The sequence below is a fragment of the Meles meles genome, chromosome 6 (genome assembly GCF_922984935.1).
Source record: "Meles meles chromosome 6, mMelMel3.1 paternal haplotype, whole genome shotgun sequence".
NCBI lineage: Eukaryota > Metazoa > Chordata > Mammalia > Carnivora > Mustelidae > Meles > Meles meles.
The window spans coordinates 102,223,764-102,237,283 of record NC_060071.1 but is presented as its reverse complement, the minus strand read 5'-3'; the positions used below and the strand labels follow the sequence as shown (position 1 = coordinate 102,237,283).

General features: G+C 43.5%; 3 protein-coding genes and 1 long non-coding RNA gene across 6 annotated transcripts in view; 2 read left to right on the top strand and 2 right to left on the bottom strand.

Annotated features, from left to right (window-relative positions):
* LOC123943411 overlaps positions 1-1,553 on the bottom strand; it is a 34,324-nt gene extending 32,771 nt beyond the window's left edge. For all 3 annotated transcript variants that reach the window (XR_006818635.1, XR_006818633.1, XR_006818634.1), the window contains exons 1-2: positions 1,455-1,553; positions 422-625 (exon numbers count right to left, since the gene is read on the bottom strand). This is a non-coding gene — a long non-coding RNA (uncharacterized LOC123943411). The remainder of the gene's footprint in view (positions 1-421; positions 626-1,454) is intronic.
* DNAAF2 (dynein axonemal assembly factor 2) lies at positions 474-8,988 on the top strand. Its single transcript, XM_046007592.1, has 3 exons — positions 474-2,303; positions 5,701-5,841; positions 6,658-8,988. The coding sequence occupies exons 1-3, from the start codon at positions 474-476 to the stop codon at positions 7,162-7,164; spliced, it is 2,478 nt and encodes an 825-aa protein (XP_045863548.1). The 3' UTR covers positions 7,165-8,988.
* A 765-nt stretch (positions 8,989-9,753) lies between these two features.
* Positions 9,754-11,470, bottom strand: MGAT2 (alpha-1,6-mannosyl-glycoprotein 2-beta-N-acetylglucosaminyltransferase). The gene has a single exon (XM_046007595.1). The coding sequence runs from the start codon at positions 11,186-11,188 to the stop codon at positions 9,848-9,850; it is 1,341 nt and encodes a 446-aa protein (XP_045863551.1). The 5' UTR covers positions 11,189-11,470; the 3' UTR covers positions 9,754-9,847.
* A 259-nt stretch (positions 11,471-11,729) lies between these two features.
* RPL36AL (ribosomal protein L36a like) lies at positions 11,730-13,021 on the top strand. The gene is made up of 2 exons (XM_046007597.1): positions 11,730-11,873; positions 12,596-13,021. Exon 2 carries the CDS (start codon positions 12,613-12,615, stop codon positions 12,931-12,933), a length of 321 nt encoding a protein of 106 aa, XP_045863553.1. The 5' UTR covers positions 11,730-11,873; positions 12,596-12,612; the 3' UTR covers positions 12,934-13,021.
* The last annotated feature ends 499 nt before the right edge of the window (positions 13,022-13,520 follow it).

Below are 13,520 nucleotides of genomic sequence, written 5' to 3'. Positions count from 1 at the left end.
AGCTCTTGCCCCAAATGTGAGTTGGTATAGGGCAAACCTTATGGTGAAATGTCTAAAAACTGAAGTGTTGGTTTGGTAAAGTAAAACTTGTAGATAAGCTTAAAATTGAATTACAGCTTGTGAATAAGATAATGTACATAAATGCTGGAAATTACAATTATTATGACAGTTATTCTGCAGAAGTAATTGCACCACGGCACAGGAATCTAAAGAGGTAGTATGTGGTGTAGTTGGTTGCTTTGAAATAAGTTATTTGCGGCATTTCCACCAGCCCACTCCAATTCCTGCCCCTCCTCCCGGCAGTTGGCGGTGTCACTATGGCAACGACCACGCGCTGCCCCAGGCTCAATTCTCCGGCGGTTACCGAACTGGGCCGCCCCACTCTGGGCAGACCAGCGACTCTACCGCGCGTCCCACCCACCTTGTCTCGGGTCGCTCTCCCCCGGCCGGAGGGCTAGGAGCCCCGGGGCAGCATGGCCAGGGCGGCAGCCTCTTCGCCGCTGGAGGACTTGGACCTGAGCGGAGAGGAGGTCCAGCGGCTCACGTCAGCCTTTCAGGACCCGGAGTTCCGGCGAATGTTCACCCAGTACGCCGAGGAGCTCACGGACCCGGAGAACCGGCGGCGCTACGAGGAGGAGATCACCGCGTTGGAGCGTGAGCGCGGAGTGGACGTGCGGTTCGTGCACCCGCAGCCGGGTCACGTACTGCGCACCAGCCTCGACGGGGCGCTGCGCTGCTTCGTGAACGTGTGCAGCAACGCCCTAGTGGCCGCGCCTAGCAGCCGACCCGGCCCCAGGGGCGCAGCGGCCGGCAGCCAGTGGTCCCTGCCTTATAGCCTGGCTCCCGCCCGCGAGTACGCGGGGGGCCGAGGGACCCGCTACACGGTCTACGACGTGGTCTTCCACCCAGACGCGCTCGCGCTGGCCCGGCGCCACGAGCGCTTCCGCCAGATGCTGGACGCCACGGCACTGGAGGCCATCGAGAAGCAGTTCGGCGTGAAGCTGGACCGCAGGAATGCCAAGACCCTGAAGATCAAGTACAAGGGGACTCCGGAGGCCGCCGTGCTGCGCACACCCCTCCCCGGGGGCGTACCGGCCCGGCCCGAGGGGGAGCCGGAGAGCCCTCTTCCCGATTTCCCCTACCCCTACGGGAGCCGGGCGGTGGCCGGAAACTCAGTGGTCCCGCGACCCCAGGCGCCCTCCCCTCCCGAGGCTGTCCTGCAGCCCGCCCACACCGAGCCTCGTTACAGTGTGGTGCAGCGCCACCACGTGGACCTCCAGGACTACCGCTGCTCCCGGGACTCGGCCCCCAGCCCGGTGCCCCGGGAGCTTGTGGTCACCATCGAGCTGCCGCTGTTGCGCTCGGCTGAGCAGGCGGCGCTGGAGGTGACGGGAAAGCGGCTGTGCCTCGACTCAAGGAAACCCGACTACCGGCTGCGGCTCTCGCTCCCGTACCCGGTGGACGACAGCCGCGGCAAGGCTCAGTTCAACAAGGCCCGGCGACAGCTGGTGGTCACGCTGCCCGTGGCGCTGCCCCCTGCGCGCCAGGAACCCGCCGTGGCGCCGGAAGAGTCCGTCTACACGTCCGGAACTGACGGCGCGGCCTGCGCTTCCGCTCGCGATGGGGAGGTGGGCCCGGCAGGGGGTTGTGCTGGGAACAGTGGCCCGGATCCCGGGGCTGCGGACGCCGTGATCACCACGCCCGACGCCGCTGCGGAGGAGTTTGTCTTCGAGCCCGACGAGCGGGACTTGGACGAGCAAGCGGTGCGCACAACGAGCATCGAAGAGGAGCCGCCCTCCGTAGCGGAGAACTCACCTGGGGACGGTGGAGGAGGCTCCCCTGGTACTTCATCTGGGGGCCTTGACAGGGGATCTGCTGCTGGAAGAGAGAGTGCGCGTGGAGATCTCGGGGCTGAGACGCGAGTGCTCGGGGAAGGCGCGGGCCGGGAGCCCTCCGATCGAGCCATGGGTGGTCCCGGGACCGGCGGCAGGGAACCTTTGTGTCCTCGTTTGCTGTGTAATCAGGATGAAGAATCCCTGACTCTGCTGATTCAAGTGCCTCAGATCCAACCGCAAAGTCTTCAAGGGGATGTGAGCCCCTTCGGGTACAAACTGGGCTTCTCCACCCAAGACTTAGTTTACTATTCCTTCTTGTTGCAATTTGCTCCGGAGAATAAATTGAGTACCAAAGAACCTGTGGCTAGTATTTCTTCGAACAATGCAGTGATAGAACTGGCCAAATCTCCAGAATGCCATGGACATTGGAGAGAATGGTATTATGGTTTAAACAAGGATTCTTTGGAGGTAACAGTTCTTTCTAGACTTGTATATATTTTTAAAGATGGTATTTATTTATTTGTCAGAGCACGAGCAGGGGGAGAGGCAGAGGCAGAGGCAGAGTAGGCTCCCCAACCCCCCCAGCAGGGAGCCCTATGTGGAGCTCATCCCAGGACCCATGAACCGACCTGAACCGAAGGCAGATGCTTAACCAACTAAGCCACCCAGGCGCCCCAAGACTCTTATATTTGAAAAATTCTATCCCACTTTTAAAATTTGCTCTTAAAATTGACCCTTGAATAACACAGGTTGGAACTGCCTGGATCCACGTATAAGTGATCTCTCTCTCTCTCTCTCTTTTTAAAGCTTTTATTTATTTATTGACAGAGATCACAAGTAGGCAGAGAGACAGGCAGAGAAGGGGAAGCAGGCTCCCCGCTGAGCAGAGAGCCCAATGTGGGGCTTGATCCCAGGACCCTGGGATCATGACCTGAGCTGAAGGCAGAGGTTTAACCCACTGAGCCACCCAGGAGCCCATAAGTGATCTTTTTGATACATACAGTATGATATTATAAATGTATTTTCTTTTATGATTTTCTTAAAAACATTTTCTCTAGTTTATAAGAATACTGTATATAATACACCATACAAAATATGAGTTAATGGACTGTTTATGTTATAGGTAAGGCTTCCAGTCAACAGTAGGCTGTTAATGGTTAAGCTTTGGAGGGGTCAAAACTTGTAGGTGGATTTTTCAACTGGGGCGGGGTGTTCCCCTAACCCCCCTGTTGTTGAAAGAGCAACTGTGTATTTGTTACCTCTTGTGGGCAAGTCCTCTAGAACTTGGGGCTGAGCAATACCTAGTTTACTTAGGACATAATTTTCATGAATAGTGTGCTCGATTGTAGTTGCTGCTATACTTTTTGGGTTATTGAGGTTCTTGAATTTCAGATTCAGTACTCCAGTATTATGGACAATTTAAAAAAAAGATTTTATTTTATCTTGTTTACTGACCTGTATGGGGGGAAGGGCAGAAGGTGAGGGACAGAGAAGCAGACTCGCCTGCTGAGTGGGAGCATACACTGGGTTCATCCCAGGACCAGAGACCATGACAGGAATGAAATCTAAGAGTGGGTTCCTCAACTGGCTGAACCAATCAGGTGGCCCTATTGATAATTTTTTTTTAAAACTAAAATTTTAAGTTCTAAGGAACTTTTTAAACTCATAAATTAACAATTGGTGGTTTTCATTGAGATATGTATTAGTGTTACATGTAATTTTTTTTTAGCTTTTATTTAACGAATCAAGGGTTAAATTCCCAGAAATAAAACTAGTTGCAAGGATTATGTATTGAAAATTAAGTTTAGCCTTGGGCTTTAACTTGCCAGAAATTTTCATTTCTTCCTATGATTTTTCCTGGATATTTGCTGATAAGTTACATTTTATGAGGGGTAACTTCTGTGAGAAGTGGTTAATTTCAAACTCTCCCAAAATGGTAAAATACATAGCCAGGGCAAGGTAAGATACTTTGTGAGAATATAATATGAAATTGACTATCTGCTTATATCATCAGCAGGGGGAAATTTAGGAAAGGGTAGTCAGTTTCCTGTAACTGTTGTATTTATCTATTTATTTTTAAAGTTTATTTACATAGTCTCTGGCCCTCTACCCTGTGGTGGGGCTCGAACCCACTACCAGAGATAGAGTTGCATGCTCCTCCCACTGAGCCAGCCAGGTGCCCCGTAATTGTTTTAATAAATGTAAAAATAACAACTGGGAAGAAAGTTTATGAATAGGCAGTTGAGAGAATACTAAAGACTGTTATTTTAATCTGATTTTCTAGAAGGCTAACATTATTTTAGCAAAGAAACTAGACCAAAATGGGATTATGGCAACTGTGTTTTATATCTTTGATGCTTGAAATGGATTTATAATTACTTCGTTAATCACATTTGCTAAAGCTGATGAAGCCATAATATTAAGTTATTTTTCTTTACATTTTGCTGGAGTAGGGTCTAAGCATTAAAGTAAAATTTCTTAAAATCACAAGAGTAATGGATGGGAAGACATGTACTATATGATGATTGTATTATATGCATCATATGAAAATAGAGTGATTTGTGACGGTCAAGGTCAGAATGTTATTTTACACATAAACAAGTACAAAATAGATTTATAAAAGCCTAAATATTCACTGGACATTTTCCTAGAGCTTTAGGACCACTAAATTCAGTTTCTTTTAGAGTAAAATCAGTCATTAGAATAAGGTGAGTTTATGCAAACACATTGTTTTAATCATAACCATTTCCATTATATATACTATATAACTTACATATTTATATACTAAAAGTATTTGGGTATTTTTGTGCAATTAATGTCTCTATACCAGAGGCAGGAACCTTAGAAATGCTTTTAATTGGGGAATGTTTCTATAATACAGTTATTCTGGAACTTTAAAATAATAGCAAGGAAATTACTCCAAATATAAGATTTTTCTGTACCCAATGTTCATGGTAGGTGTTCTTAAGTTTAAATACTATTTAATATAAGGGAACTTTAAAACTAGTCTCTTTCTTGATTTTGCTCTCCTGTTTGGACCAAATAATGAACTGTTTATTTGGAAATTTGTTTTTATGAAAGTACTTTCATTTGGGGCAATATTAAACTGATTTTATGCATTTTAAATACGGTTTTTCCCTTCAACACTGTAACTACATACCTGCATTTACTTGACATGAATATGTACAAGTTGCTTTGTGTTTGGGATTCTGGTGAAAGTGACTTATACATTCCCTAATTATAGTTTGGAAATTTTTCCATGTCAGCCTCTTGAAATCTACCTCATTCTTATAAATAGCTATATGCTACTGTCACAATGGATTATCTCAATGCACAAAAATAGAATATACTTCTCTTAAATATTATATCTGACTCCTATCTGGCCAAGAACTAAAAGGCAAACTGGCCACACAAAATTTGAATAAATCCTATCATATATATTTCTTAGCTGTCTCATTGGGAAGTATTATAAAATTAAATTACATTTTATAGCTTCGACTGCAGTTATAACTCTAGAGGTGATTTTTTTTCCCTAGAGGTGATATTATTCTTATAAAATATTAAGAGGAAAAAAAAGGAAAGGAAAATACCATTTGTAAGTAAGATTATCTCAGATTGTTAACAGAGACTTAAAGAAGGAACTTAACTTTTTTCATTTTGGATCTTTTCCGATATATGTATATACTCTTGCTATTCTTACTGCTCTGTACAATACCGTTTTCTTCTGCCACGACAGCGTAGGAGTAACATTAAGCATTTTAAAAGCATAATCCTGAAGTGTGTAAGAACTTGTATGAGCTGTTTTTAGATCAACACTGTCAAAAATGACCTATAAAGCAGAATATTTTTTCTCTTTTTATTTTAGGAAAGGCTGTTTGTCAATGAAGAAAATGTTGATGAGGTTCTTGAAGTCCTGAGCCCTCCATTTAATCAGACAATGTCCTTAACCCCACCATTAATTGAAGTTCTTCAGGTTACTGATAGTAAGATTCAAATTCATGCAAAGGTAAGGATTTGGTGGCCTTTGTAGTGATTTAGGACAAGGTTAAATCAGATAACTTAATTTTTTATTTCTTCATGTCATAACTCTAAGTGTACGTAACGGCTGGGAAGACTTAAGAGGAGTAGAGACTTTTTTGCCTATATTTTCCTATGTGCCAAACACTTTGTGATTCATTTTTACATATCTCATTTAACCCCGAAATAAGTGTCCAGTGAGGAAGAGGGAAACTAACATTTGGGAAGTTTGAGTATGAGTCCAGGGACAAACAAGTCTTTTTGACTCTCAAACCATGGGAAGGAGCTATGTCATTCAGTTTGTTCATTCTTTCTAGTTGAATCTTAAGTCTGGTTATTCTTAGTCTTCAATATTGCACACAAGTAATTTAGTAACTAGCACAATTGATTTACATATGAATTGGGGAGGAGAGTGGCTCTGAAGAATCACAGAAATTCAGGAAAAAGAAATTCAAGAATGCCCTTATAAGAATGAATACTAAATGGTTTGGTAGGCCTTGTCAAAGGGTTTGTAGGCCAGGAATATTTTATTCTGAAGGAGGTAAGGGGTCATTGAAAGGAATTAATCAAGAATTAATGCCAGGTTTGCACTGTCTGCATTGTTAAAAAGAACTGGCAGCATTTAGAAGATGACTTTGAGGTGGAAAGCCCAGAAGCCTATCTGCAGATCTGTAAGCGTTCTTTCTTCACAACTTACCAAAAAACAAACAAACAAAAAAACCCCCCACCAAACCTATTTCAGAGAGTACAATTTAATTTTGTTTTTTTTTCAAAGATTCTTAATTTGTTGTTTCTCTTGACATAGTTGCAAGAATGTAGTAACTCTGAACAGCTTCATGAAAAGGAAGAAAAAGGCAATGAAGGAAGTCATCTAACTGAAAAAGAAAATATAGAACATCCTACTACCTCAACAACTGATTCTGATTCATCTCTAGAAGTTAAAGTACTAGAGACAGACAGTTGTGGTTCAGTTGTGTGCTTGCAACGAGGGGCTCCTGATGTTTCTCACTTGCTATCTGAAAAGTCTCAGCAACCTGAGTCAAAAATGGAACCTGAATTTATAAAAGAAAAAAGTCCTACTTACTCAAATGAAGAAAAAGAGGACTTAGAAGAGCCAGTGATAACAGAAGAGAAAGAATTAGATGGAGATGACCTATCTTCATTACTAAACAGAGCTTCAGTTCACAATTTACCTGGTCTTAACAATGTAAAAGAAACCAATATGCAGGACGGTAGTGTGCAGTTTATTAAAGATCATGTGACTCAATGTGCATTCAGTTTTCATAATTCTCTGCTATATGACTTGGACTGATTCTGTGTAATTTTAGAGTTTATAAGAGTAAAAAGTGTTTGGCCTTAAAACATTATCTTTCTGTTAACTACTATCTTAAAACAAAGTACTCAAAGTATAAAATTAAAATTTGCAGTTTTGATTCTCATGGGAAAACTGGAGATAATTTGTTTTTTTGTATGTAGAGTTTATACAGTTTCCTTAATTATGGAGACTTTTGTGATTCCTCTGATAGATATATTTTTTCTAATGGCAAGTTACTCATTTAGTTTTAAAACACCTGTATATATTTGCTTGTTTTTGGCTTCTTTTGTTTACCATTACTTTAATAAAGTTTCAAAGTAAATATTCACTAAGTTGTGTCTGTTACAAAATGTAATTCTTAAGAATGCAATTAACTAGAAATTATCAGTGTGGGGGAGAGGGGTAGAATCTCAAAACTATGCATTTATGTTTCACTAAATATGATTATTTATGCTTAAAACATTCTTAGAACTTTACTAACCAATATTAACCATCCCATTATGATACAGATACACTGAATGAAATTTAGTATTTTTGCTTCAACTCTGTATTTTATGTGTGCCACACACACACGCGTATATATAGTTATACAGGTTATATAGTGATGCCTTTAAAATTCAACTTCTTAAAAGATGTTTTTGGAAGTTACTATTATAGTATTAAAGCATTTCTTGGTTTTATAGATACATTTATGAATTTTTTAAAAGCTTTTAAGTAATCTCTCTGCCCCAACATGGGGCTTGAACTTACAACCCTGAGATCAAGAATCATACACTCCACCAACTAAGCCAGCTAGGCACCCCGACATTTATGAATTTTAGAACAACTAAAAAATCTGGGAATTTGCTCCCATAGGAAAATTGTCTTCACTATACTACATGAAAAGAAACCAAAGAGCCAGTGTTTTCTATTTAGTTTTGCTTGTAATATCTAAAAGAGGGCAATAGATAATTCATCTTAACAGTGGTTAAGTTATTAATATTTATATTGGAGGCCAGGAGAAAATCCAAAGAGATTTCTTTCTCACAAAAATTTTTAGTACAGCATGAATGAATAGTACAGCATGAATTAATGAATGTAGAAAGGAAAATATTTGTTGATCTAATTGCTGACCCCAAAACCATGAGCTAGTTTACCAATGATCTTTTTCTGATTCAAAATAATTAATTCAAACTTCTGGCCTACCTTAGTCCTGAACATTAATTTTTTTAGTCCTCTGAACTGCTGAAAGTCAAATCAGAGCACCAAAAGCTAGTACAAAGCATGACAATTCATCCTGATTTACATTTATAACCCCCTATAAAATCTGGAACCAAACTGGGCTGTGAAGGTAATATAAAGGTAGCTCATAAAGCAAGAGAACTATTTGTTCCACATTTAACAACCACATGCATTTCTCAAACATAGTATGGCTCTTAATTTGATGAAATAATTTCAAAATTGTCCATTTAATACACCATCTTCTTAGAATGAAATGATGTCCTAACTATACAGAAATTAGTCTCTGAGTAACTTCTGGTTGAAGGCAATTATGTACTATTAAGAGAAACTTCCATAAGAAATATGGAATAAATTTTAAGCATGTTTCCTATTATTTACTGTGTCTATCCTTTTAAAAAGTATGATTTCAGTTAAAATAAAGCTGGCACTAGAACATGTTTCACTTTGGCATGACTGAACTTTCTATCATTTCTGGCTTTTGAAAACAATTTAGGCTGTATTTCACTTACACAGCAGCTTTTTATTGTTCATTATCTTTGCTTGGGTAATTTGAAAGCCAGTGTCTTCTAAAGGGAATGCATTGTCAAGAGTGGGGTTTTCTTTATTTCAAACTCAGTTATATGATGTACAAACAGTACACACGAAAATGTAATGTAAACTTTAAAAACTTCTAGAATGTCTTCACTGAATTTTGGTGTAAAGAGTAAACAAAATTTATTCTGCAAAATAATTATGAACCTTTTTATGCAAAAATGAGTATTTTATTTTGGCAGCACTAAAAGGAAAAAAAAACCCACTGTATTTCTACATTGAGGTGAAAACAGTGTTTAAACTTTCTTATCAATCAAATACATTCCAAAAGAAAGTGTGTTCTATGAAGGCTCCAAAGCACAGGCAAATCATAACACAATAATACAGGAATCTGTAATACTGAAAATGTCTGTTCTGATAGGGCGTTTAACAAACATAACTTTTGTATTATAAAACCAGTGAAGCAATCCCTTCCTAGTAACCGTGTCAAGAGTGAAACTGGGCTTGTTCCATTAATACTAACAATTCCATTGTAATACTTTTTACTGCTATGACAATTTTAAATAAAGTCTGCTGTACTTAAAATAAGTTTTGAAAGTGGAAAAGTATACAAAGTTCCAGATAAAAAGATTAATAGATTCAACTTAAATAAAATTTCCCCTCTTTTCTTTTACCAATTAATAATTATTACCTTTAGCAGATAGAGATTGAACTTTAAAACCCAACTCCCAAAATGAAAACTTGTGTTTAAATTTTAATCAGACATAGAAGGAAAAGATTACTATATTTGGACATCTTTTACAAGAAATTTTTTTTTCTGTATTAAAGCAGAAACCAGTTCCTAAACCCTTTTATTCAATTGTATATTCTGTTTGGACAAATATCAAAAATAGAAGACTGTGACTTTTGCTTTTGTAATTGCGATTTTTCACTGCAGTCTTCTATAACTTTTACAGAGTTCATGGTCCCTAATATCTCCCCACCCTCCGTTTTTCCTAGGTGGGGAAATGGCTGCCACAAATTTCTCACTGATAATTAGAGTTTCTGGAAACAAGTACTGTTTGTTATTATTTAAGAGTGACTCAATTTGGGCACTCTGGGTGGACGGTCTACAGGTTTTCTTGTGGTGCATACCACAGTCTCCAGCATGAAATATCCTAGGAACTTGAGGAACCAGCACTTTCCAGAATTTTGGAAGACAAGATACAGTTAAATATTGAAGAGTCCAGTCCCAGTTATAATCATCATAAGTACAGAAAGTGTCTGTGCACTCAATCAGCTTCTGATATGCATCCCGGGTCAAGGCTAGACCCATATTGTGCTCTGTGGATTTCCAAGTTTTCACATCTACCTTGTCAGCAACGCCATGGAAACTTCGAATGGCCGTATAGGTCCCCAGGGAGAGAACATCACACTCAGGACACTCCTCCTGCTTTAACTTCCACATCTTTTTGAAGACATGGTAAAAGTCTGGGGATAAGTAGTGATCTTCCTCTAGGAAAAGTATGAGGCCAGTATAGTCTCGAAGAACTTTGACCCTTTCCCATACAAAATGCAGCTTCCACCACCAATGGTGTTTGGTTTGGGAGAACTTAGCCTCTCTATAATGGCCAAAGGAGTCGGGATACTCAGCATTAATGCATCCCATCTTCAGAGCTGCATTCTTCTCTAGATCTCTGGGGCAATCTCTGGGGTCGCTGCCTGGAAACTCGTTGGGGTACAACTGAATGCTGAAAGGAAAGAACACCTGCAGAACCGGACAGAAATCCACCCCAGCGATCAGCTGATTGATCTCTGTCGACCAGAAGTCATGGCTAAAGATGACGAGGACGTTGTCAATACCCTGGGCTTTTCGGAGTGAGTCCAGCAGCAGTCTGAGGTAATCGGGCCGGTTATGCACCTGGACCACCAGCACCAGCTCTCGAGGCGTCCAGGAGCCGGCCTTATCTACATTCCTCAGCGTCTGGTCAAAGTTCAGCTGGTACACCAGGGACCGGTACCGCAGCGTCAGGTTGTCTGCCTCGGGCTGCGGGGCCGCCGGGACCAGAGGTGCCGCCGACTCGTTGGAGACCCGGCGGATGCCCACAGACACAGCAGAATGGTCCCCGCCCCGGCCGCCCGCACCTCGCGCGGGCTCGGCGTCCAGCAGCGGCGGGGCGAGGGCCTCGCTCTTCCTTTGTCGCCCATTGCTGCTCCAGAGGACGAAGCCGCAGGCGGCCACCACGAGCGTCAGGATCAGCACCTTCCGCTTATAGATGCGGAACCTCATGGTCTCCAGGGCAGGGAGCGCGGACGGGCGCAAAAAGGAGCTAGCGGCTTCTGCACAGAAGGGGCGGGCGGGTGGTGGCCGTCGCCTTGGCCTGTAGCAGTCAGAACTGGCCCCCGCGGCTGCCCCAGCTAACTCATCCCGGGCCCCGGGGGTCCAGGAGCCCCAAGGGTCTCAGTTCCCCCGTGCCGCCCGGGCTCCACACATCCTCGCCTGGCAGCTGCAGCTCGGGCAGCGGCCCCGCCGCTAGGAGCCGCGGCTCGGCGTCGCCTCGGTCCTCTCCATTCAGCACCGGTCCCGGAAGAAGTCCCGCCGCGGCCCCACCGCACCCCGCTTGGTTACCTGCGCCTCCAGCGGCCCTGCGTCCTCTGCGCTCTCATCCTTACGCGGGCCCCAGACCCCCAAGACCGAGCGACGCAGCCTCGCCCCACTCCGGCGGCGACCGTTCTGACAACCCGCGACTGGCCCGCGGAGCGCCGCGGTCCTCAGGCCCACACCCCTCCGGCCCGCCCCCTGGGCCGTTGGTTGGAGATTCCCGGACGCGTCCCCAGACGACAGGCCGCCGCTGCCTGCTGCCTATTGGTCCGTAGCACTGTCGCTCACGCTCAGTTCCTACTTCCGCTTCATCCTCCCTTTCCTGTTAGGCGCGAGCAGAGCGAGGCGAGGTTCGTGGTTGCCGAGTTTCCCGGTAAGCTAAGACGGGAGTGTGGCGGTCTCAGCAGGAACATCCAGTGCTCAGAATCTGGGGATGGACCAGGCCCTTGTAGGAACTGGAGGGCGAGACCCGCTGCCTTGGCAGAGTTAACGGGCTTCTCCCCTCGGAGAGGGGCTCACGCATGGCGGCTAGTGGGCCGGGAGATACTTATTAAGGGCCACGTCAGCCTTGAAGGCTGCTCACGGGTGATGGTGCTTCGGAGGGGAAAAGTGAAACCAGACAGCTCCGGTTCCCGGAGAAGGAACGGAAGCGGGCGGTAGCTGGAGCTACTGACCGAAACCACGCACTGAATCGGGCATACCCGGGAGCTAGAACATGGAGGAAAAGGGTGCGAGGAAGAGTCGGAGACTCTAGCCTTGGACCTCTCTGAGAAAGAAAATCAGATAAACACCACTACGCTTTTTGGGACAGCCTCAGTAAATTAAGCTCCAAAGTAACCCACTTTGTACGGGGAACTGGCTGTCGGGTGCCCCTATGCTGCTTTTAGCTGATTTTTAGTGAGTCTCATTCCATAAATACTCTGAACATAACAAAAAGGTGTGCACTTTTGTATTGAGTCATAGGTAAAAGGAGTATTTGGTGGGTTTATACGTTACTGACATATGTAATGTATTCCTATATTTTTAAAGCACTTTATTAAAAATGTTTGAAGTTTGCTACTTTAACTTCAAATATTTCACATTTTCATCGTGCAGACAGCGCTGCTGCAGAGATGGTCAACGTTCCTAAAACCCGAAGGACTTTCTGTAAGAAGTGTGGAAAGCATCAGCCTCACAAAGTGACCCAGTATAAGAAGGGCAAGGATTCCCTTTATGCCCAGGGAAAGAGGCGCTATGATCGGAAGCAGAGTGGCTATGGTGGGCAGACAAAGCCAATTTTCCGGAAGAAGGCTAAAACCACAAAGAAGATTGTGCTGAGGCTTGAATGTGTTGAACCTAACTGCAGGTCCAAGAGGATGCTGGCCATTAAGAGATGCAAGCATTTTGAACTGGGAGGAGATAAGAAGAGAAAGGGCCAAGTGATCCAGTTCTAAGCTTTGAGATTCTTCTTTTATTTTTGAGAAGAAAATGTTGACCCTGTAGAAAAATTACCTGTATGAAAATAAAGTGATATTTTACCCAGCTGTTTTTTAAATCTAAATAGAATGACATGCTTAGTGAATTGAATCACATGCTTAATGTGATTCAAAATAACAGAAAATTTGTCAATGAACTAAGGTTTATCCTCATATATATATGTGTATTTTAAAGATTTTTATTTATTTGACAGACAGGGAGAGAGGGAACACAAGCAGGGGTGGGGGTGGTAGAGGGAGAAGTAGGCTTCCCATCCAGCAGGGAGCCCGATGTGGGGCTCCATCCCAGGACTCTGGGATCATGACTTGAGCTGAAGGCAGACGCCCAATGACTGAGGCACCCAGGCGCCCCTTATTCTCAAATTCTTACTTAAATTTAGTTCCACAAAATTGGAATTTTGTATTTATATATAAAGAAGACAGGAGTCCCACCTCCCAACTTTACAAACTAGGTTATGGATATAAATCACATAGCAGGGGAAAAACCCATACATTTTCTGGTCAATTTCAAATTAATGTGTTTGGTGAATTCATAATTACAACTG